The sequence below is a fragment of the Spea bombifrons genome, chromosome 5 (genome assembly GCF_027358695.1).
Source record: "Spea bombifrons isolate aSpeBom1 chromosome 5, aSpeBom1.2.pri, whole genome shotgun sequence".
Lineage (NCBI taxonomy): Eukaryota > Metazoa > Chordata > Amphibia > Anura > Pelobatidae > Spea > Spea bombifrons.
Genome location: NC_071091.1, coordinates 56,740,948 through 56,763,590, shown reverse-complemented (window position 1 = coordinate 56,763,590; position 22,643 = coordinate 56,740,948). Strand labels below are relative to the sequence as shown.

At 42.8% G+C, this 22,643-nt stretch overlaps 1 protein-coding gene across 1 annotated transcript; it reads right to left on the bottom strand.

Annotated features, from left to right (window-relative positions):
• Nucleotides 1-1,404: 1,404 nt before the first annotated feature.
• Nucleotides 1,405-22,094, bottom strand: LOC128497668 (uncharacterized). Its single transcript, XM_053467830.1, has 4 exons — nt 21,587-22,094; nt 18,146-19,042; nt 17,905-18,020; nt 1,405-1,539 (listed from the first exon to the last, which is right to left on the bottom strand). The coding sequence occupies exons 1-4, from the start codon at nt 21,921-21,923 to the stop codon at nt 1,405-1,407; spliced, it is 1,485 nt and encodes a 494-aa protein (XP_053323805.1). The 5' UTR covers nt 21,924-22,094.
• Nucleotides 22,095-22,643: the final 549 nt, after the last annotated feature.

Below are 22,643 nucleotides of genomic sequence, written 5' to 3'. Positions count from 1 at the left end.
TGAGCTGTGCCTTTTGATATAAACCCAGATAACACCTCTCAGTGCAACTGAATACATCCCTGAATATGTACAATCACACTCAACCACATACACTGAAGCCTTTAAAACTATCAAAGGTGCTGTTGGCAATGGTCAACTCTGATACAGCTAGATCCTATAAAACTGAACCAGACCTCCAATATGACAAGCTAAGTGGTCATGAACACTGAAACCTACGCAGAATGGCAACATAATCCCCCTCATCTGAACACATTCCAAGGCTACAGAGGGTTTAGTCAAGCACCTCTGATATCCCGTTAGCCACAGCCATACCCTGTATCTGCCCCTATAGAATACTAACGTGATACAGCAGGAGCTACAGATGTACTTCATACATCATGAAATGGTGAGATCTGATCAGAAAACTACTGGGCATATTTTCTTTGCAGCACTCTAGACTTAAGCCTGACTGCCAGATAGGCTAGATCTACTCCACAAATGGCTTGGGCCTGAGTCGTCTGAGCAGGCCAAGAGAATCAGTTCAGTACATGTACATAGTGGAATAGCAGGACTTACCATAGTATGGCAGAGGCTGGAGGACTGCTGTGGCAACCAGGGAAGAGCATGGTGGGGAGCAATAGCAGAGTGCAAGACATGCGGTACCTTCAAAGTGCACTGAGATCTATGCAGGTTCAGGTAGCTCAACATCATGCTCCAAGATATGGTTAGTCAAATTGTATCCTGCAGGCTACAGAGAGAAGACAGTCAGAATGTACAGAATGTATGCTGTCTTAGACAAGCAAAGTAACAGGTCTTTGGCAAGAACAGAGTTCTTTATCCTTTTTTGCTGTAAGGGGGAGTTCAGCTCCATATACTTTGAAGACAATTGCAGGAATTGTGGAGACATCTGGGAGGAGAGCAAGCAACTACATCATCAAGTCTATGGACTTACTCTCTGCGGTGGCAGTTTCTTTTGTACGTTGTGCCATTAACCCCATTAATGTGGAAGAAGTGGGATAATTTAGAATAGAAAAGTAAAAGAGGCAGTGGCATGGTTTCTATCCAGTGGTGGAGTATAGTTTTTATGGTGACTGCTGATAGGATTCTTTAACCCCTTAAAGTCCATTGACGTGTCTGGCACGTAAAGCAAAAAACGTCACGGTGACGACACGTCATTTCATTAAACAAGCTAAAACTGTGTTGCTGTAATGCCTCGATGTCGAGACATTCAGCAACACCGAGATTGGCATCATGTCCCCTACACTGTATGGCGGCGGACTGTTCCGGATATGTTTTGGCTATTTCTATATCTATGCTGATCCCACCAGTCCTTTCACAACTTCCCAAAGCTATGTCCTGCCCCGAACCTACACTAGCAACCCCTTTAATGCTATCTTCACCTGTCCTCCCCACACTCATGCTGCCCTAACTTGAACTCAGGGCAATATGGCAACGCTTTCGGTGATTTCCTCTCCCCAGTTTGGAGGATCGAGGAAAGGCTGTCACCACAAGCACCACCATTTTGGCAGCAGTTCCGGTCGGCTTATGTTCGCGGAGATGCTGAAGAAAGAAGAGAAGATAAAAAAAGGGGAAAAAGAATGACAGTGTGAGAGACTGAGTGAAAGAGTGTGAGAGCGTCAATGTGGTCACCGGTTAACAAATTTCGTTCCCGAATTAAGATGCCTAAATGGGCAGGGAATTAAATTTGTTGCCCGAAAAGGAATGGACCAAAAATGAACCACAAAATTAATCTGACTTGTTTTTGTTCCATTTGTCTAATACATATATATATATATATATATATATATATATCATATTTGCTGGATTATAAAATGACCCTGATTATAAGACGACCCCCCAAAAGCTGAATATTTAGTTAGGAAAAAAAGAAAACGCCTGAATATAAGACGACCCTATAGGAACAAAGTTTTACTAGTAAAAGTTAATTCAAGTAAACTATGTAAACTATATATTTTTTTTAATAAAAGCTATGATTGAGAAAAATATTTTTTTGTTTTTATTTCCTTTTATTTGCCACCCCCCCCAGTTATGCACATCAGCCCCCAGGCTTGCCACTCTGCCCCAGAAATGCCTTATATGCTCCATAGGCCACTGTGCCCTGTGATATGCCTTTTAACCCTTTAAATGCCACTGTGCCCCATGATATGCCTTTTGACCCCCTATGTGCCACTCTGCCTCCAGAAATGCTTTATACCCCTATATGCCACTCTGGCATTTAGGGGGTTAAAAGGCATATTATGGGGTAGTGTGGCATATAGGGGGTCAAAGGGCATATCATGGGACATTTCAGGAGGCAGAGTGGCGTATAGTGGGTTAGAGGTCATTTCTGTAGCAGAGTGGCATTAAGGGGTTTAAAAGGCATTTCATAGAGCATACTCCCCACTTAACCCCCCCAAACTTACCGGTGCTTCTGACTCACCGGGGTGTTTTGCCCGGGCAGCGGGTAGACGTCTACGCGATTTGCGTAGGCAACTTCCGCTGCAGCCGGAAGGAGGTGCAGTTAGCAGCGGGGGTTGTCTGCGTCCATCGCGCATACACTCTCCGACTGTCAGAGAGAATTCCCCGGGGAAGGTGTCAGACAGCACTTTCTACAAGGTGCTAGAAACATTCCTCAGAGATTTTGGTCCATATGGACATGATGGCATCATGCAGTTGCTGCAGATTTGTCGGCTACACATCCATGATGCAACACTAGCCACTAGCTGACAGGAGTGGCACCCAGAGTGGTATTCTGCTGCTGAAGCCCATCTGCTTCAAGGTTTAATGTGTTGTGCGTTCAGAGATGGTATTCTGCATACCTTGGTTGTAACGAGTGGTTATTTCAGTCATCTCGAACCAGTCTATCCATTCTCCTCCAACCTTTGACATCACCAAGGCATTTTTGTCCACACAATTGCCACCCACTGGATATTTTCTCTTTCTTGGACTATTCTCTGTAAACCCTAGAGGGGTTGTGCATGAAAATCACAGTAGATCAGCAGTTTCTGAAATACTCACACCAGCCCTTTTGGCACCAACAACTATGCCTCGTTCAAAGTCACTTGAATGTCCTTTCTTCCCCATTCTGATGCTCGGTTTGAATTTTCAGCAAGTTGTCTTGACCGCGTCTTCATGCCTAAATGCATTGAGTTGCTGCCATGTGATTGGCTGATAAGCTATTTGTGTTAACAAGCAATTGAACAGGTGTACCTAATAAAGTGGCCAGTGAGTGTATATATGGCCAGTGGCCAGTGAGTGTATGTATGTATTATACGTTTATTTGATTAATTCTGTCTTCATGGAGTGCCGGGGTTCCTTTTTCTAACCCGGAAACGTAGAAAAATCACTGTTCAAAATAATTTCCTAACATACAATCGGATCGTTGTTTTCCGAAGGTGTGGAAAAAATGTTGGAAAGAAGTATTTAAAAAACGGACATGTTACTAATTGATTTGTCATCATTTAAGATAACGCAAGTAGACAAAAACCAATATTGTACAAGAGAACAAAAGAATGAGACCCATATTTAAATTTAATTTGAGTTCAAATAAAAATATTTGTTACACTTCTATTGCCATATTGTGTGGTGCAATAGTGTATTTTAGCAATTGGGAGCAACGACTTCCCAGCTATACTCTGATAATTTCTGAACAAATGCAATGTACTGCCAGTTGCTATGGCAACTACTGAAAGTCCAGGTTTAATTTTGAATTGCTTTCTTCCCCATTATGCTTCAACACACACAAGGTGATATTGGCAATTAAAAGTGAAATACATGTGCAGACATTGACATGCAATATTAGAAAGTCAGAAAGCTGTTTCATAATTAAGATTAAAGATAAAAAAAGGGAAGAAACAAAGATCCTTAAACTATACTCCTAAATTGCTTGTTGTGTGAATCTATTTAAGTTTTAACTCTTTAAACATTATGCTTTTCTAGCACACAGATGTATAATCAGCGGCATGTCTTTGAAATATCAATGCAGCAGGTGTGATTTGAAAAAGAAGTTCTGATATTTGTTCGCCTTATGATTGCTATGGAAACAACCACTGTTGCTAAGGAAGTGATCCTGCAAATCTGTATCATGCAGACCATATTTGTCAAGAAGTGGCATGATGCTACCACGTATATCTTTGCTATTAAATATGATTAAACTGTACATAAGTCATTAACATCTCGCAGGTATTGCTGGTAGTGCTGGAATTTGAATCATTGTCTGTATAGTATGTAGAATAATTCATATGGCTGATTTCCTTTTTACAGCATGTAAAAGAATTTCAAAGAATAGGAAAAAAACATGTCGAGGGAGTGCACATGAGCCTAGTATATGGATGAAGGCCCACAAGAACCCCAATAAGTTTCTATTCACATTGAAACAATAGTTTTTCACATGTACTTAATACCAGGGACTGGCTTTATTTTGTGTGTGACAGATATCATTTGGTACTGTATCCATCACGTCCATGGTGCGTGATGAAATTGTCTTAGTCCACACATGATGAACTCACAAGCAGCAACACTGTCCTTGGTAGCTGCCCCAGCTTTTGAGGGTAGTGGGGAGTATGGGCCCGTTGAGAAGAACCTCTGATGTCCACGATTGGTCCAGGGAGATGTAAAACTTGTGTGTCCTCACCTGCCGCTAGGATTTGTTTTGTTTTAAACCAAATAAAATGAGGGGTATCCTATCAACCAATGGAGCTGATAAGATAATATAATAAACCTTTCGGTAGCCTAGACTGGGCTACATCTAGTAAGACATTAAGAACTGATTTGTGGCAAAGGTAGCATCCTATGAGAGTGCTTCATTTCAAGTCACTAAGCTCTTCAGTATGGCCCATTCTACTGCCAATGTTTGTCTATGGTGATGGCTGCCTATTTGCTTGATTTTATAAACCTTTTAGCAATGGGTGTGACTGAAACACCTAAACTCAATCATTAGGAGGGTCGTCCACATACTTTTGGTCATATAGTGTGTTTATAACCTCCAGTCTGATATATAGTCAAAAGAAGCTATGTTTCCTTCTTCGTGTGTATATATTTTGCGGCCAGAGGGGAATGGACTTGTTTCCAAAGCAACACATTAGATAATACAACAGCTCCCACAGAAAGAAACCTTTGCTTCAGGCAGCCACAATAAATATTGTGCTCTTCTGCTTCAATGAGTCTAGTATAATGCTATGTGTAAATGCAGCGTATAACTCCTTACTAGAAAATGTATAGTTGTATAGTAAATGCATAGCCTAATTCTTGTATTTGCTCTTTTAAAGGCATATTTTATATTCCTATCTCTGAAATACAATCTCAGTGACTGTGTCTACATAACAAACAACAAAGCAATAATTCAGCACATACTCAGGAATGTCATTCAAAAAACACCTATCTAAGGCATAAATATTGGCGATTCCGTCACACTATATGGCCATATATTGCTTAGCCTGCCACTATGTCAAAGTACCCCAAATTTGAACCCAAAAGACCTTCAAGGAATTTAAAACCTTCTCTGGACACCACTAATGAGGCACCCATTTCTTTTGGGTTAAAACCTAGTGCAGTCCCACTAATTCAGCTCCTTGGTAAGCAATATAGCGATTAGAAATTCTATAGGACTTGCCAAACTTGGGGTACTTTCATGTAGTGGTGGGCCAAGCTGTTTGCCGTATGGCCATGTAGTGTGATGGCATTGCCAATATTTATGCATTAAATGGAATTTTGAATTCACTGGGTATGGGCTGAATTCTTGCTTTGTTTTTTTTTATTATTAATTTTTATTTGATTTTAACAATAAACGACAAGTTTATGGACACAGCATAGGTATGCTTTTCATTTAGTCCATAATCAGAACAACAAAACAATACAAACATAGAATGTATAAAATACTTTGCTTTGAGATGAGGTAGGGAAGAACGAACCCGAAATCACTCTTATTTAAGTTTCTAATATATTTAGGAGTTTTTCCCATTTTTTAATTTTCATAAGATTAAATCCATTTAATTTGGTTATACCCAATTCCATTTTACAATGATAAATTGTAATTGTTTTAATCTCTTCCCAATTGGGGAGTCTTTTATTTTTCCAATTTCTTGCTATAAGTATTTTAGTAGATGCAAGGATATGGATTATTAAACTTCTATAAAGATTAGTAGTTTTAGGCCAATCTAAGTGTAAGAGAAAGCAGTCTGGTGTGAAAGGTAAATATACACCCGTTAATTGTTCAATTCGATTATAAACCTCGTTCCAAAGAACCTCTATATGTTGACAGGTCCACCAGATATGCATGAAATTCCCAGTGTCTTTCTCACATCTCCAACAGGTATCTTTAACCTGTGGGTACATTTTTGCTAACTTTGTTGGAACAAGATACCATCTGTGATAAATCTTATAAAAATTCTCTCTTATATTTAGACAATGAAACTCACTATTAACCAGTTGGATTGTAGATTTCCAACTGTCCCAAGAGATAATCCTATTCAATTCTCTCTCCCACGTCTTAATTACCTTTACTGGGTTATTTTTATTATCAATTTTAATAAGAGTTAAACATTTAGTTATCATTCCCTTGGTATTTATCATATTGTATAAAACATTAAGAAGAGCCCATTTTTGTCCACTGTTTAAGATACCATATTTCAAAAGAAACCCTTTAACTCTAAGATAAGGAAAAACTTCTTTAGAGGAAAGTAAATATTCCTGTTGTATCTGAGAGAAGGGTTTTACTTTCTCATTGAGACAGAGATCATAAATAGTCCGGATGCCCGCCTGTTTCCATGTTTGTAAACTAATAGTCTCCATACAGGACTCTAGAAGTTCCAATGGGAGAAAATCCGCTATGGACTTATTTATGGTTAACTTCTTCCTAGTCTTTTTCCATATGTCTAGGGTATCTGTCTAGGGTATCTGTAACAACCAAAGATCCTAAAACCTCCTGACAGTTACCGTCTGAGTCTCTAATGTACCATGGGGAGTATTCCATCACACTATATGGCCATTTATTGCTTAGCCCACTACTACATCAAAGTATGCCAAGTTTGGTGAGTCCTATCTCATTTTTCATGGCTATACTGCTTACCAATTGTTAATTTTTGACTCCTGCCACACAGGTGCCTCATTAATGGTGTCCACTTTGGGTTTAAATGCAAAGCAGTCCCATTGGTTCAGCTTCTTGGTAAGCAATATAGCCATGAAAAATGAAATCGGACTCGCCAAACTTGGGTATTTTGACATAGCGGCAGGCCCAGCAATATATGGCCATTTAGTGTGACGGAGTCTCCATTATTTATGCCTTCAAAAGGTGTTTTTAAATGTTGTTCACTGGGCGTGCGCTGAATTATTGCTTTGTTCAGTGTCAGCAACAGGTTTATTGACCAAATATCATCCCCATCCGACTTCTGGTGAATAATCTTTTGTGGGAAGGCTTGCCTCTTCCTGAGTTGGTTAAAAGGTCCAATCCCATTACAGAGGCACAGTTCCTCTCTCCCTCCACCTATGTTTACCCTGTGGAATGACATGGATAACATTAAATAAATTAAGATCTACAATAAACCCCATCTGCCTAACTTATAGGGGGTGAGGAGGTTGATCCAAAGAATAAAATTACTGTCCGCTTCCTTTGTTACTCAAAGGGTGAACAACTGTGGGGGGAAAAGGGTGATCACCTTTTCAGAGTTCTTATGATCCATAGGACTTTAATTTGTATTTTCTTCCCAAGTAAAAGGGCCATCCAAGAATAAATAAATAAAAACCTTAATGCAAAAGAGAAAAACACCCCTATAGACATATTTTTCATATTATGTTATGTTCCTATTACTTACATTGTGGTTTGTGCACAAGCATAACATTTCTCATTTTTTGAATAATGCTAAAATAAAATCTGTCATTTTTTTCTTAACAGACAAAAGTTGTGATATTCATTCAATTTTACAAGTGTCAAAACAAAGCTGCTATCCTTGAAGTAGTTACTTGATATTTCATGTCTGATTTAAAGCTCTTCTAGACGGGCAATGACGTTCTCCTTATAGCCAAAATACATTCATTTTCCAGTATTTTATTCATTAGCCATCTGGATGCATCAATTTGTAACTTTGGTTGAATGTACTATGTGGCCAAAAGAACAGTCAGAATGATAGAATAAATTGCTTTCACTATATGACGCTTAAATTCAAACTGAAAGCTTTAGCCTGTAGGCTTTTCGGGGGACAGACATATTTTAAGCCCCAGCTGTATATGTTTAAATGTTTATGAAATCATAAATTAAACAGAAAGGTATTTATGTAGGTCGGCATTTCCTTTATTGTATTGAAAATAATTGGAATGTTGTTTGAAATTCATACATTAATGCTGACTTTAAAAAGTGTTAATCAAACAAAGTTGTTGGATAAGGACAGAGTAGACAGAAAACTTAAATCTTGCATCGGTTGTTGGATGCTTTTTATTTATATAAATGAGAAATTGAATTTCTCCATGAAATTTACATTTTTTCCAGCTGAGCAAGCTGGGTATACTAGGTTTTCCCTTATGACCACAGTCTTGCACACTGGGGATTTTTGTCCATTGCAAAAGAGCAACTTGTATGTTGATGTTCCATCACTAAGGTACTGGTGTATATTTTCACTGGCTTTCAGAGCTAAAAGTGTCCTCTTTGATTCTTGTCATTGGTAGCAAGCTTTTATCTCACCTCTAGGTATCTGTCGAATAAAGACAATGATGTTCAGCCAAGGTCAGAGAAACTTATATATAGAAACACCTATAAACTGAGGAAGAAGAAAAACTAATCTTAAGAAAACTAATTCTGTGGAAGGTAATTAAACCTTAACACAAAAGGACCAGGGCTGTTTTATACTACAGAACCAGATCAATATTCATGTTTTGCTATATCATTGTTAGACTCTAATTGTCTTCCTTTTCATTTAGCGTACCCACACAACTTATATATATATATATATATATTTTTTTTTTCATTAGGGTTTTTGTCTTAAACCATATTTACACATATCACAGAATATGTGTTATGGCTAAAATATAAAAGATGGATGGAAATTGAAAAAAATGTACACACACTAACACATACACAAACCCTCTCACACACACTAAAACATACTCACTCCATCACACCCCATTCTATCAATCACACCCTACCCTCACACTCACACATAACACCCTCACCTAGGCTGGGGCTAGATTTTTCTGATTAAAAAAGCATTATAGATGGCTTTTAATTACGGTAATTATAGTAGTGGTTTCTGCCTTGCTACTCTCCCATGAACCTTTTGCTTTCCTAAGTATCTAATGATGAGGTGATGAAAAACGCACTTTAAGAGTGCAATGGGTGGATCCTTTGACTTCCTGGATGATTTTATGTCTTGTTTTAAATCCAGTACAGCAACTCCTATGAAGATGCAATATGTTCTCATCAATCATGCTCTGATAGTCGTTTAGTGGTGCCCCAAAGCCTTCAAATTCAATTGCATTTTTAAACACCCCTTCCTTATTTCTCTGTGTCATTTCAGGCAGGGCCCATACACGCTCCCCATCTATTTCCCCTTTAATTTTCAAGTCATTCGATGCTTTCTGGGGTTATCCGCACTCTTATGGGTGGCTAGTCTCATGAATTGCTAGCACTACTTCCAATGCTGTTCATCTTCGCTATGTGTTTTTTTCTGCCAAAAGCTACAAAAACTAGATACTTAAGTGCAATTTATATTTAATAGCTCCACTGAGTTTTTTTTATATAAACTATAAAGTTCTTAGACATATGTAAACATTAGTACAAATATCTTCATTGTTTATATAGTGAAACTAATGTGGATATAACCTTTCTGCATTGACCTTGTGCAAAATGTCAACACAAATCCAAAGTTCATGCTCAAACAGGCTCAGTGTTCCATGGTGTAATTATATTATCTGCATGCTGTCTTTCTTGAAGGTTTGAAATGGTGCAAAGATTACATGAATATGTTTTAATAAATATTATACTATGGTCACATTTCGGTAAATGTTTGCTCACATTTTGGTAATCTTTTTACATACTAATAAATCGGCCCCTTACTAACATAAGACATTATGCAGCTGACAATACTCATATCTTGCTTAGCTGTAGCTACTGGACAAACCTGCTTCCATATCACCATACACCATATCATCCCAGAAGGTGGGTGATAAATGTTCAGGGTCAACATGTCTGATCAATTCAGTATACGCATACTAATTGCCAAGTAATGGAATTGGGAAGAACTGTTATCAATCCCACCTACGAATAGATTATTTCAATTTATGTATTTTATATGTATTTGTTTTAAAGAAGAGGTCATGCTCCAAAGTGGTAGAACCACAGTGGAAACAACATTCCTGGTCTTCATATTTTGAGGCTGCACTACCCATGGGGGATATACAGCCCCATTCACCCCCTTGGTAAAGGGGTGGATCTTCTAGTTCTCTCTCCAAACAGAGGGTGCCATTGATGATGGTTGGCACCTAAGGTGCTATGTAAAGGAAGCTTTATGTTTAGCATGGAACCGCCTGGTATTTGGGGGGGGGGTGCAGGATTCAGTTCAAAACTGCTGCAGGCTCATCCACCACGTGCTAGGACTACTCTCGTGGATAGTTTAGCTGAGGAGGACTAGTCTCATTCTTCTCCTGGCCTACTCCCCTCTTCAGCTCCCTCATTTACCCTATCTTACACGAAGTCCACATCCCATATTCACCTTTGTCAACCAGGTGAGCCTCGTTGACTGGACTGAGCCTGCCTATTTCATCCTGCTCTGCCCGTCAGTCAGGACCTTTGCATTGAAGTAATGGGACCGTGTTGCTCTGGTCCTGTACCTGATCCTGTTTTGTACCTGATCCTGCTTTGTACCTGATCCTGCTTTGTACTTGATCCTGCTTCGTACCTGATCCTACCTTCAGCCCCGCCAGCTGTGTTCCTGTTCTCCAGCCCCAGCTATTGAGTGAACCTGCACCTAGTCCAGGGAATCCGTACGCGGTGAATCCAGTCAGCAAAGCGGTAGTGCTGGTCACCAGCGGTCGCTCTTTAAGGTGGCTTTAAGAAGTTCCTCCAGGTTAAGATATCCTATCCTTGATTAAAAGAGAAGAGTCTGGGGATTTCAGCTCCTCATTCCATCCCCTGTGTTCCTGCCTTGTGCCCTGTCCAGTGGGCTTCCTGCCTTGTGTCCTGTCCAGTGGGATTCCTGCCATTCGTACGTTTTTCTTTCTATGAGACTTTTTAACCTGTATTTGTTTCTCCTGCCATATTATACAATACATATCATTACCTGGAATTCTGCCTATGGTGTATTCCTTTGTGCCTGTCTGACTTATCCTTCGTTTACTATGCATCGCCGTGTGCAGACAGAACCCCATGTATCCCCTGTAATGAGGCTCCTACCGAACCTGATCACCCGGGCTCTGACAGCTGCATATTATGAATGCCAGACATATGTGCAGATATAGACATTGCCACTTGTTCTGACAGTGCCTGTTTGCATAGGCGTTGTTTGGAGCCCTGGAGCCAGAATGCAAGTACAATTTCGATTATTTGTAAAATTGTCCAAAAACTAGGAGGGCCCCAATGAAACAAATGAAAATGAAACAGAAAGTTTAGAATGTTCATTTGCATTTCATTGCTCCCACACTCCCTTTAACTCTTTCTTACATTCTTACTCCCTCTCACACTCTGTCAATGTCCCCCTACCTACTCCGCTGACCTCTTGCGTGAGGCCTAGATAACGGAGCTGATACTGGAGAAAAGGGGACAAAGAAAGAAGACATGAGGACAAGAAGAGGCAGTAGAAGAAGCAGAGATGCGGAAAAGAAGACAAGGACATGGGAAAAGTTGCTTGGGAAGATAGAGACGTTAAGAGAAAGCATGAGTGAATGGGAGTTTGTGAGAGAGTGAATGAGAGTATGAGAGACCATCAGAAAGCATGAGATAATGACTGTATAATGGGAGGTTGCACTACTCTTGGACTGCTTGCAGTACTTACTATTGTAAGGGGTGGATTTACAATAGGGCAAATGGGGCATTTCCCGTAGGGCCTTTGGAGCAAGGGGCCCTAATTGCTGCAGTGCAATGTATGTATTCGACAGCACTGCAAAGCTTGAATACAGTACTTGTTATGCTGGGTGATGTTGAAGGCCAGATGGAGACCCACTTGGTGTATGGCTCCCCTTTCCTTTTGCAGGGGTACTTGCAGAGACATACTCCATTATGATCATCAATGATGGCAATACTGTTTTACATGATTTCATCTATGCAATAAATCTATGCTGCACTTTTTCTTCTCTTTAGTGCTGTCATTAACCTGTTAAAGGGGACTGAAGAATTTACATAAGGTATTTTCAGTACACATCATTGTGAATTTTTTTTTTTTTGTAAAACACTGATAGCCAACATGGTCAAACAATGGACATCAGCATTAGAATGACACTTAGTAGGCTACTGAGAAGTGTTGGCGGTCCCCGGCCTTGAAGACAGAATGACCAGTTGGGCATCCTTCTAGCCTATTGTGCTCTTTGCTATTTTCTGATACACTTTCCTTTGAAATTGTTTAGATGATTTTAGATTATCTTACTCAAACATATACATACACACTCTGACATGCACACACATGTGTAAACCCTTACACATCCTTGGTAAAGGTCTGTATTACTGCGCCTTCTCAGTTCACACATGCTGCTTATGTCGGATAACCGGAGAAATGATGTGATATCCTGGCACTCAGACTACGCTTTGGTGACAGCTCTAGTGTGGGGTTTTAAGAACACACATGGGATTGTGTTTTGTGGCTCTTACCATGAAAATAGGATACCAAAAGAGAAGCCTATTGCATTTTCAAAAGTATTGGCAAAAGTACTATTCGTTTTCTGCCAATACAACTATGTATTTTTATATGAACTATTTATTTACTTAGTTGTTTTTATTAAATTTTTCTGGTATAATAAAAGATTTTTGTTTTGATCCCAATTTTTTAGTTGCAGTGTTTTATTTCTTTAAATCAGAGTCCTGTCTACTTTTTTCATATGCAAAAAGAAAACAAACTGATTTGGTGTGAAACATGTTGATGGTATCGGCAACCACATTATTTCAATAATAAAATGCATATAACAAAAGACCTCATCTGCAGAAAAATGAATTCTGTAAGAGAAACATTACAACAAATCTTTTCTTAGACCTCCATCTTGTGGTATTATGGCGGTATTGTACAACTTTAAAATATGGTCACCTGTTTAATTGATAACTGTATGACCAGATGCCTTAATTTTAGTGGCCTTTATTGGTTTCATAATTACTAGAAAACATCTGCACCTAGAAAGAATCCTCGATCTCATTGGCCTAGGCATAGTGTTTTATCATGATGATAACCAAAAGTTATTGACTATGTCTTACTGCTACACTAGGACAAATTTAACTGTCAGCTACCATCGAATCAGACATGTTACCCAGTATAATAATACCTAATACCGCTAACCCTAATATTTTAATCTTTGGCGAACAGAAAGCATATTTAGTAAATAAGAGTCCCTTGCATACTTGATTGGTATTAGTCTTAAACTGACAGGTCTTAAACTGTCAGTTAAGGGTTTTCTTTGTGATGACCAAGTGGGTGGAATCCCAAATCAGGACTGTCCTTATGAAATAAGGAAATAATCAATTAATTTTCTTTTTGTATTACTATTAACATGTTAAAGCCTTTGCATGGATAGCTACATTTTTAAGCAATAGTATACATGTGTTTTTCTCTGTACCCTTATACAACCAATTTCTTATGAAAAAATAGATTATATGTAATTGTACATAAATTCCAACATGCATTCCATTTTTATTTTTGACTGTACGGGACACTATAGAGCCAGCACTACATGATTTCACTCCTTTGTTTCTGGGTTCCCTGCTGCATCCCATACCTATACATGGAAAACCAGGTAGAACAGTAACAGGATATGACGATGCCTGATGGCTAATATTTTGTGTACAGAAGATTTCTGGTTTTGGTGAGCAAGATTTTTTTTTCTATACAGACAGTCTCAACACTCACAGCCCAAAATCAGTATTAAAATAAGAGGAGCTGCCCAGAGCTGACCAGTGAATGTTGTTAGTGACCTAAGAAAGGACATTGAGGCTTTACATCAGGTGCTATATTATATAAAAGGGTAAACCTATTTTGCATTCGATAATATACTTGAGCGTATGTATTTTTTTTTAAACAAAACAAAAGTTTTACAAGACTGCCATCTCCTGGAGATTTGATGCACAGACCAGGACGTGTAGATTGTTTATTTAAATGTTGAAAGAAGATCTGATACCTTTATTTTCCAGGTCACTATTTGTTCTCTGACATAATTCTTATTCATGCATTCTTGCCTAGGCCAACTAGGACAGCAAGTCCCCCAACCGCCAAACAGGGAGCTGTGCTGCTGCTCAATGGGCCAGTTACAGGGGAGATCTTGGATCTCCCCAACCAACCTGTTTACACTATGGAGGAATGAGCCAGCACAGCCTCCATAGACTTCTTTGAAAGGTGCCTTGCACCTTTAACCCCTTCCCGATGCATGACATACTATTACATTCAGCAGTTCCCTGCCTTTGAGGTAGCTCTTCATAAGAATCCGCTGATACTGGGTGCCTCCGGGCAGACCAGCCTCAGCCATCCAAAGTACTTCCATGCAAGTGATAATTTTCAACCAATCACATGCATGGAAAACCTTCCATAGACAAAGACATTTAAGTTTTTCAAATTTATTTAGTTTTTTTATTATTTGGGAAAACGGTTATTTAGCAGGGAATTGTGGTGTTAGGGTTACCAAGAGAATTTCATTGTAAGCATTACTTATTATTGAATTTTAGTGTTAGAGTTACTGAGAAGAGAATTTTAGTGTTGGTTAGGGTTATTAAGAGGGGAATTTTAAAATTAGTGTTTTTTTAATTAAGACTATTTGGTAGGTAGGTGGGTAGTTAGTAAGGGTTTACAAATACAGAAAAATGGTTAAGCACTGGGAGCAGTCTTTGAACGGAGGTGTAGGCAGCAACACAAACCGTGCCAGGAATCTCTACTATCTGGCTTGAAGGTAGAATCTTTGGGATGGGTGTGGTGGTCGCGCCTAAGGGTATGATGGCTGTGAGGGTCTTCCAGTATAAACGGGGAATGGAGATATGTTAAATTTTGAAAAAAACGAGAAATAGTGCAGTATGTCTTATGGAGCCAAGGTGAATAATAACAGGAAACACTTACCCTATATAGAGCTAAATATAGCTCTATTGTAACAGCATGGGCAGTATAATAAAGGTTGCTCAATCCTCATCAGCATGGGTGGTATTTTCTACACCAAGAAAATAGCTCCAGTGTGATAAAAATCAGAATAAAAAAACAGGACAAAAATGAAAATAGAGGTCCAAAAATAAGAATACTCCAAAGCTTTATTAAATAATAAAAGCAAAAAGTGGATAAAACACAAGCGTTTCGCCCAAAAAATAGCTTTTTCAATATTACCACAGTGTACACTAGGTCTTGTATCATTTATGTCTCAACATATCCACTCTGAAAACCTGTGTATCAGAGAAAACCTAAGTATATCATCAGAAGAAGCCACACCCGCAAGAACATCCACAGGTGGGTATTATACTGCCCATGCTGTTACAATAGAGCTATATTTAGCTCTACATAGTGTTTCCTGGTATTATTCACATTGGCTCCATAAGACATACTGCACTATTTCTCATTTTTCTTCAGTTTCCATATCTCCATCCCCTGGTTATATTGGAAGACCCTTACAGCCATACCCTTAGACGGGACCGCCACACCCATCCCAAAGTTAGTAAGGGTTTAGCTGTGATTTTTGTGTTTTCACCAGTGCTTAAAAAACAAAATAAAGAAAAAAACCCCAAAACATATTTATTTATTTATTAGGAAATATGTTAGTTTAGTATGTTTAGTAAGGTAAGTGTTATTGGCTTTTTTGGGGAAGTGGGAGATTTTATTTTATTGATCACAAATGTTTGGTGGGTTGCTGATTAGGTGGGCGGGCTATTACATGGGTGGCAGGTGCTCGTCCAAGGAAGACCATCAGAATAACAGCCTTTATAACATACACCCCTTTGTTAATTATTTTCAAATAAAATGTGCTTAACTTTTATATCCTCTCCCAACATTTTGTGAATAAAAAGTACCTGCTATAAGTTCTAAGCTGGAAAATAGATTCATGTTCCAATGTATATCTCATGACCCTTGCACTGCCCATACCCAGGCGGTTCCCCATTTCTCAAACCCGAAATAAGAGACAGACACCAGCAGGATTGGATTTAGAAAAGGCCGAGACATTTATTTAACAAATGTCTCGACATAACTTTATTTAACATCTTATAAATTATTGTAAAAACACTTTAATAATAACTTCTGTATAAATACTATACAGTCTTCTGTACACCTGTGTACAAACAGCTGAGGGTTCCCAACCTAAACACAAAACAATGGCTTCAACTACCCCTTCCGCCGGATACCACAATCGCCCAAGCGACCGCGGGTCGGATAGGGGAGCTCCACCTTAACGCTTTGGTTAATCCTGTACAGGGAGGGCATTAACTCTAACCTCTAACCAAAACCATCAACTTGCCACTCCCATTATCATTCAAACTTCTCCAGGGAACTCCTCCGCCACAGCAAAGAAAACGGATCCTGCAAAAAGAAAGAGGGAAAGGGGGAAAGAAAAAACACACAAAGCCAAAACAAAAACACAAAGCAAAAGACAAAAAGAGGGAGGGCGGGAAACTGCTCCTGTGGTGTTCAGTAATTGCCCCTTGCACGTGTGCTTAGAGGGGCTTTATAGCCCTGTCCCCTTCCCCCTACAGTCACGTTCCTTGTGACTTCCCCCTCGTTCCCTGTGCATTCTCACCTCGTGCTAACCCTTGCTGAGTTAACCCTTTCCTGCCCTAATACCATGTGCACCGTCCTGTAGTGCTGGCAGGGTCATGTTCCCCTTACGCCTATGACTCCAGGGTTTCTTGACCCTTGCACTGCCCATACCCAGGCGGTTCCCCATTTCTCAAACCCGAAATAAGAGACAGACACCAGCAGGATTGGATTTAGAAAAGGCCGAGACATTTATTTAACAAATGTCTCGACATAACTTTATTTAACATCTTATAAATTATTGTAAAAACACTTTAATAATAACTTCTGTATAAATACTATACAGTCTTCTGTACACCTGTGTACAAACAGCTGAGGGTTCCCAACCTAAACACAAAACAATGGCTTCAACTACCCCTTCCGCCGGATACCACAATCGCCCAAGCGACCGCGGGTCGGATAGGGGAGCTCCACCTTAACGCTTTGGTTAATCCTGTACAGGGAGGGCATTAACTCTAACCTCTAACCAAAACCATCAACTTGCCACTCCCATTATCATTCAAACTTCTCCAGGGAACTCCTCCGCCACAGGCAATGAGCTTGTATCCCTACTAGCTCTTTGCCCCCGCCACACAGCAAACGCCCTCTCCAATCCTGCCCCAACCTCAAGACACCACAAATCCATACCAACCGCATTCAAATGAACCCCATCCCGGGCAAACAAACCAGCCGGGTCAGATTCGATATCAGAATGCGACACCACCAGGCCACCATGCTGTGCCACAAAATGAGAAACAGCCCGATTAACCCTCCTACGGGCCCTATTGATACCCACAACAGATCTCGCTCCCCGCCAAAACAACCGAGGGGTAATCTCAGACCACACCAAGAGCATCCCCGGAAAACTGTCCCACAAACGTAACAAATCACATTTAATGTCCTTAATCAGCTTCCTGGCCGGCCTGGTACAAAGGTCGTTACCACCAGCATGAAGAACCAAAATGTGCGGGGCACCGTGCCGATGCACCTGAAAATCCACCTCAGAACGCACACCTTCCCACCGCAAGCCCCGAAAACCAAGCCATCTGACCTGTACCAGGTCCGGATCCAGGCCCAAAAGCCGACCGCGAGGACGAACACTGGCCCTACGCGCCGCCCAGTAAACATATGAATGGCCCAGAATCCAGATCAGGCATCCCGAGAAACCTAAAACGAAAAAACACAGGACAAACAGGAAAGAAAATGACCAACAAGTCACACAAGGTGCGAACGCACGTAAGTCTGAAAACGCCCAGACTCCCACCTCCCAATCCGTCTGATAACATCCTCACCCAGACCCCACCTAGCCGCCTGGGTGGCCGCGCCTATCCGAAAAGAATGGGTCCCAAACTCCCCCGGGTTCAAGGCACACGCCAACAAGCATTTGCGGAAAACCGCCAAAAACTGAAAGCGAGACAGAGAACTTCCATTCACATGCACCAGCAAGGGACCATCCCCAGGCGGCCGCACAGCCAAAAAGGAACGCAAACAACGGACTGGGCAAAGGTCAGACCCCTCCAACCCAAACAAACAGACGCGAAATCCCCGTCCCAACTGATCAGTCTTAGAACGACGAACCAAAAGAGAAACAGACCGATCCCTAAGCAAAACATCAGAAAACAGCAACCCCCCAACCGTAGTGGTGCTCGGACTAACCAGCTCACTAACGCGAAAAGCACCAAAAAAGGCCAAAACAAAACTCAAACGAAAAAGACAAACCTCAAACTCAGAAAAGCAAACCCCAGGCAAACAAACACACAAACGCCCCAGCAAATCAAAAGTGACAGGACGCCGACTATCCACCCGTCTACAACCACGCCGATAGCCCTTCATAGCCTGGGAAACCAAGAACTCCTTAGTCAAATCCACCTCCCCATGCATCTTAAAATAAAAAGCAAGAGCCGCCAGGCGCTTAGTAATGCTCGCCACAGAAACCCCGCGAGAAAATTCCGTGCCCACCACGAACAGCAAAACGGACAGTCTGCCTTCCCGCGAAGCAGGACCACCAACTTCCCGCAAGGACGCCTCCCAGTCCTGCCAGTACCTGGTGTATGCCGACAAGGTGGACGGAGCCAGCGACCGAGCCACCTGACTCAAGACCCATCCTCGACCACGCTCCAAATCCAGGCTGGAACCTCCACCCCCACTGGATCCGCGGCCGGCGCCAAATCCCGAAAACGGTCCCAAAGCTGTCGAGACAAAGCATCAGCGACACTGTTACAAGCACCGGCGACATGCACCGCCCTGACCCACAAATTCAATTGCAGACACCGTAAGACCAAATGGCGCAACAACCGAATCACCGGAGGAGAGGAAGAGGACAGATTATTAACTGCAAAGACCACACTCAAATTATCACACCGAAAAGTGATACACTCATTGCGAAACCTGTCACCCCAAACCTCGACACCCACCACAATAGGGAACAACTCTAACAACGTCAAATTCCTAGTGAAGCCCAACTCAAACCAGCCACCCGGCCACGTACCAGCAAACCAAGCCCCACGAAAGAAACCACCAAAGCCCACAGAGCCGGAAGCATCAGTCCACAAAGACATGTCATCATTAAAGACAGCATCCGCCATCCAATAAGACCTACCATTGTAATGAGAGAGAAACATATCCCAAACCCGGAGATCCTCCTTAAGTTCCCGCGTCAATCGAATGAAGTGATGGGGCGACCGCACCCCGGAGGTCGACATAAACAACCGCCTGCAAAACACCCTACCCATGGGCATAATCCGACAAGCAAAATTCAGTTTGCCTAACAGAGACTGCAACTGCACCAACGTAATCCTAGTGGCAGCACGCGCTCGGGAGACATGAGCCCGCAAATCCATAACCTTATCTAAAGGAATCCTGCATAAAAGCTGCTCGGCATCAATCTCAATCCCCAAAAAACGTATCACAGAACACGGACCCTCAGTCTTGTCTTCGGCTAGCGGCACACCAAAACGCCGCATAACGAAACGCAGAGTTTCCAACAACACCAAACAAACTGACGTACCCCTTGGACCTACACACAAAAAATCATCCAAATAGTGAACAAGTGAATGGACACCCGCAATCCGCTTGATAACCCACTCCAGGAAACAACTAAACGTCTCAAAATGCGCACAGGAAATCGCGCAACCCATGGGCAAACAACGGTCCACATAAAAACAACCTGCCCAATGGCAACCAAGCAACCGAAAACACTCAGGATGAACAGGTAAGAGTCGAAAGGCAGATTCCACATCAGCCTTGGCCATCAAGGCACCCGGCCCAGCCTCCCGAACCAAACGTATGGCAGCATCAAAAGAAGTGTACGAAACTCTACAAAGTTCCCTGTCAATGCCGTCATTCACCGACCTGCCTTTAGGGTAAGATAGGTGATGAATCAAACGGAATTTACCCTCCTCCTTCTTGGGCACCACACCCAGTGGGGAAACCATCAAGTCAGCCAGCGGCAATTCAGAAAAGGGGCCCGCCAGTCGCCCCAATTCCACCTCCTTAGCAATCTTATCCGTGACAACCTGAGGATGCAAAAGTGCAGACTTCAAATTCCTAGCAACAAAACCCCGAGAATCACCAGAAAAAGGGATCCTAAAACCAAACGAAAAACCCTGCTCAAGCAAAACGGCCGCATCTCTATCTGGGTATTCACGAAGCCAAGGAAGCATCGCGTCCACGATCACCGGGGACACCCCCTTTACCAGCAGATCCCGACTTGGGCTGCCTATCCTTCTTATAGCACTTCGAGTAAGGGTGGCTGCCGCTGCATCCGTTACACTCGTGCCGGAATTTGCACGCATTACCCCACAAGCATTGCCCGTCATTAAATTGCCAACAAATGCCCTTTTTGGCAGCGACAGCCCCCGACGCGGAGGCGCCACTCCGAAAGGGCTGGGAACCAGACCTAGAGGGAGTCATCACCTTCAACCACAAAGCTATCTCCTTCTGATCCCAACGCAAAGATGGACGAACAGCCTTCCTCTGACGGAATTGCTCATCATAGCGTAACCAACCAACACCCCCATACGTCCTGTAAGCCTCACCAATACTGTCCTGATAACAAAACAAAGCCGAACAATTTTCCGGCGCCTTTTCACCAATGACGCTAGCCAATATCGCAAAAGCCTGCAACCAATTACTAAAAGTACGCGGGATAAGCCGGTGTCTACGCTTTTCCTCCTTCTCAATCTTCTTAGCATCCTCACCCTTCAACGGCTTATCCAAATTAAAACGCTCTAAAGGAAGCAAGGAGAAAATCTCAACGTATTCACCTTTCCAGATCTTTTCCCTCACATCACTCTTCAGATGGGCCCCCAGCGGCCCTTCATAACAGACATACACCTCGCCCTTCGCAAAATCCGACAAACGCTCCACCTCTGAATCCTTAGCCGCCGACTCAACCGGAACCACGGGAGCAGCAACAGCGGACGTATCCCCCACAGACGCCACAGAACACGCAACTGGAACGGGGGCAGCCGCCACGGGCGGCCCCGAACCCGCCGACGCATCCCAAACCTGAGACGGCAACTGAGGACCAACAGCCCCAGTAGCCCGACCAGACCCACCCTCAAACAACCTAAGAAACTGTCGCAAACCCTCCAACACATCCAACCGAACCTCACTCCTATCACTCCCAGCCAACCCCACTACAGAACCAGCACCCACTGTCAACCCCGAAACAGCTTGTGAAGAAAGAGGAAAAAGAGAGGGGGAGAAAACAGGAAACCCCAAAGACTCACCAGGCTGGGGGGCTGTGCCACTGCCTGCCACGGGTCCTGCCGGGGTCACACGTCCAGGAGCACCAGCTGCAGAGCTGGGACCAGCAACAGCATCATCATCCTGACGTCCTCGAGCGGGCAGGGAGCCAGGACCCGCTGTAGAAGAACACTGGTACCGAGATCGGCCACCAGAGGGCGTCCTGCCGACACGAACAGGAGCAGGAGACGCTGAGTCACGAGACATGAGAGGACGAGAAGAAGCAGCTGGAGCCAGCTGCTCACCACGAGCTGCAGGGGGAGGGGGGGAATCCTCCAAGTCAGGCTCATCCAGAGCGCTCCAGGAAGCTGCCACGGACATCACACTGGCAGCAGGAGATGGGGAGGGGGCAGACCGAGGCCCGGAATGCGAACCTCGGGCCCGTGCGGGGCCACCACGCTCCCGTGAAGCCGGCCGTTTACGCGACCGGGCAGCATCCCGGGACCGGCGTGCAGGCTGGGAACTGGGGACGACATCTGCATCAGGGCTGAGGCGCACAGGAGGCCGACGGGCCCTGGAACTCGTCCGCCCACGCTCCACAGGAACCACCGGAGGTGCAGCAGCAGCAGCCACAGCAGCAGCAGGAGGAGGAGGAGGAACCAGATCAGCAAAGCGGTCACGGAGCCACTCCATCCCACGGGTCCTAGCCTCTTCCCTGATGGCTGACAGCAGCTCCTCCATGAAGACCTGCAAGGTAAGAAAACAAAACGAACACACACAGAGGGAGACAGGAGACAAGAGACTGGAAACTGCTAAACTGCTCCTGTGGTGTTCAGTAATTGCCCCTTGCACGTGTGCTTAGAGGGGCTTTATAGCCCTGTCCCCTTCCCCCTACAGTCACGTTCCTTGTGACTTCCCCCTCGTTCCCTGTGCATTCTCACCTCGTGCTAACCCTTGCTGAGTTAACCCTTTCCTGCCCTAATACCATGTGCACCGTCCTGTAGTGCTGGCAGGGTCATGTTCCCCTTACGCCTATGACTCCAGGGTTTCTTAATGTCCCATAAATATCCCAACATTATGGGGAAAAATGCATAAAATGCC

Bases quoted from the DNA above. Each gene is read 5' to 3' on its own strand.
- LOC128497668 (XM_053467830.1), bottom strand. From the start codon at position 21,923: ATGTCCGTGGCAGCTTCCTGGAGCGCTCTGGATGAGCCTGACTTGGAG. The intron at 19,043-21,586 runs GTGAGTCTTTGG...TTGTCTCGACAG, and splicing joins TGGCACAGCCCCCCAGCCTG to CTTTGGGACCGTTTTCGGGA. The intron at 1,540-17,904 runs GTCAGATGGCTT...TTCTTTCTTCAG, and splicing joins TGGATCCGGACCTGGTACAG to CATCTCCGCGAACATAAGCC.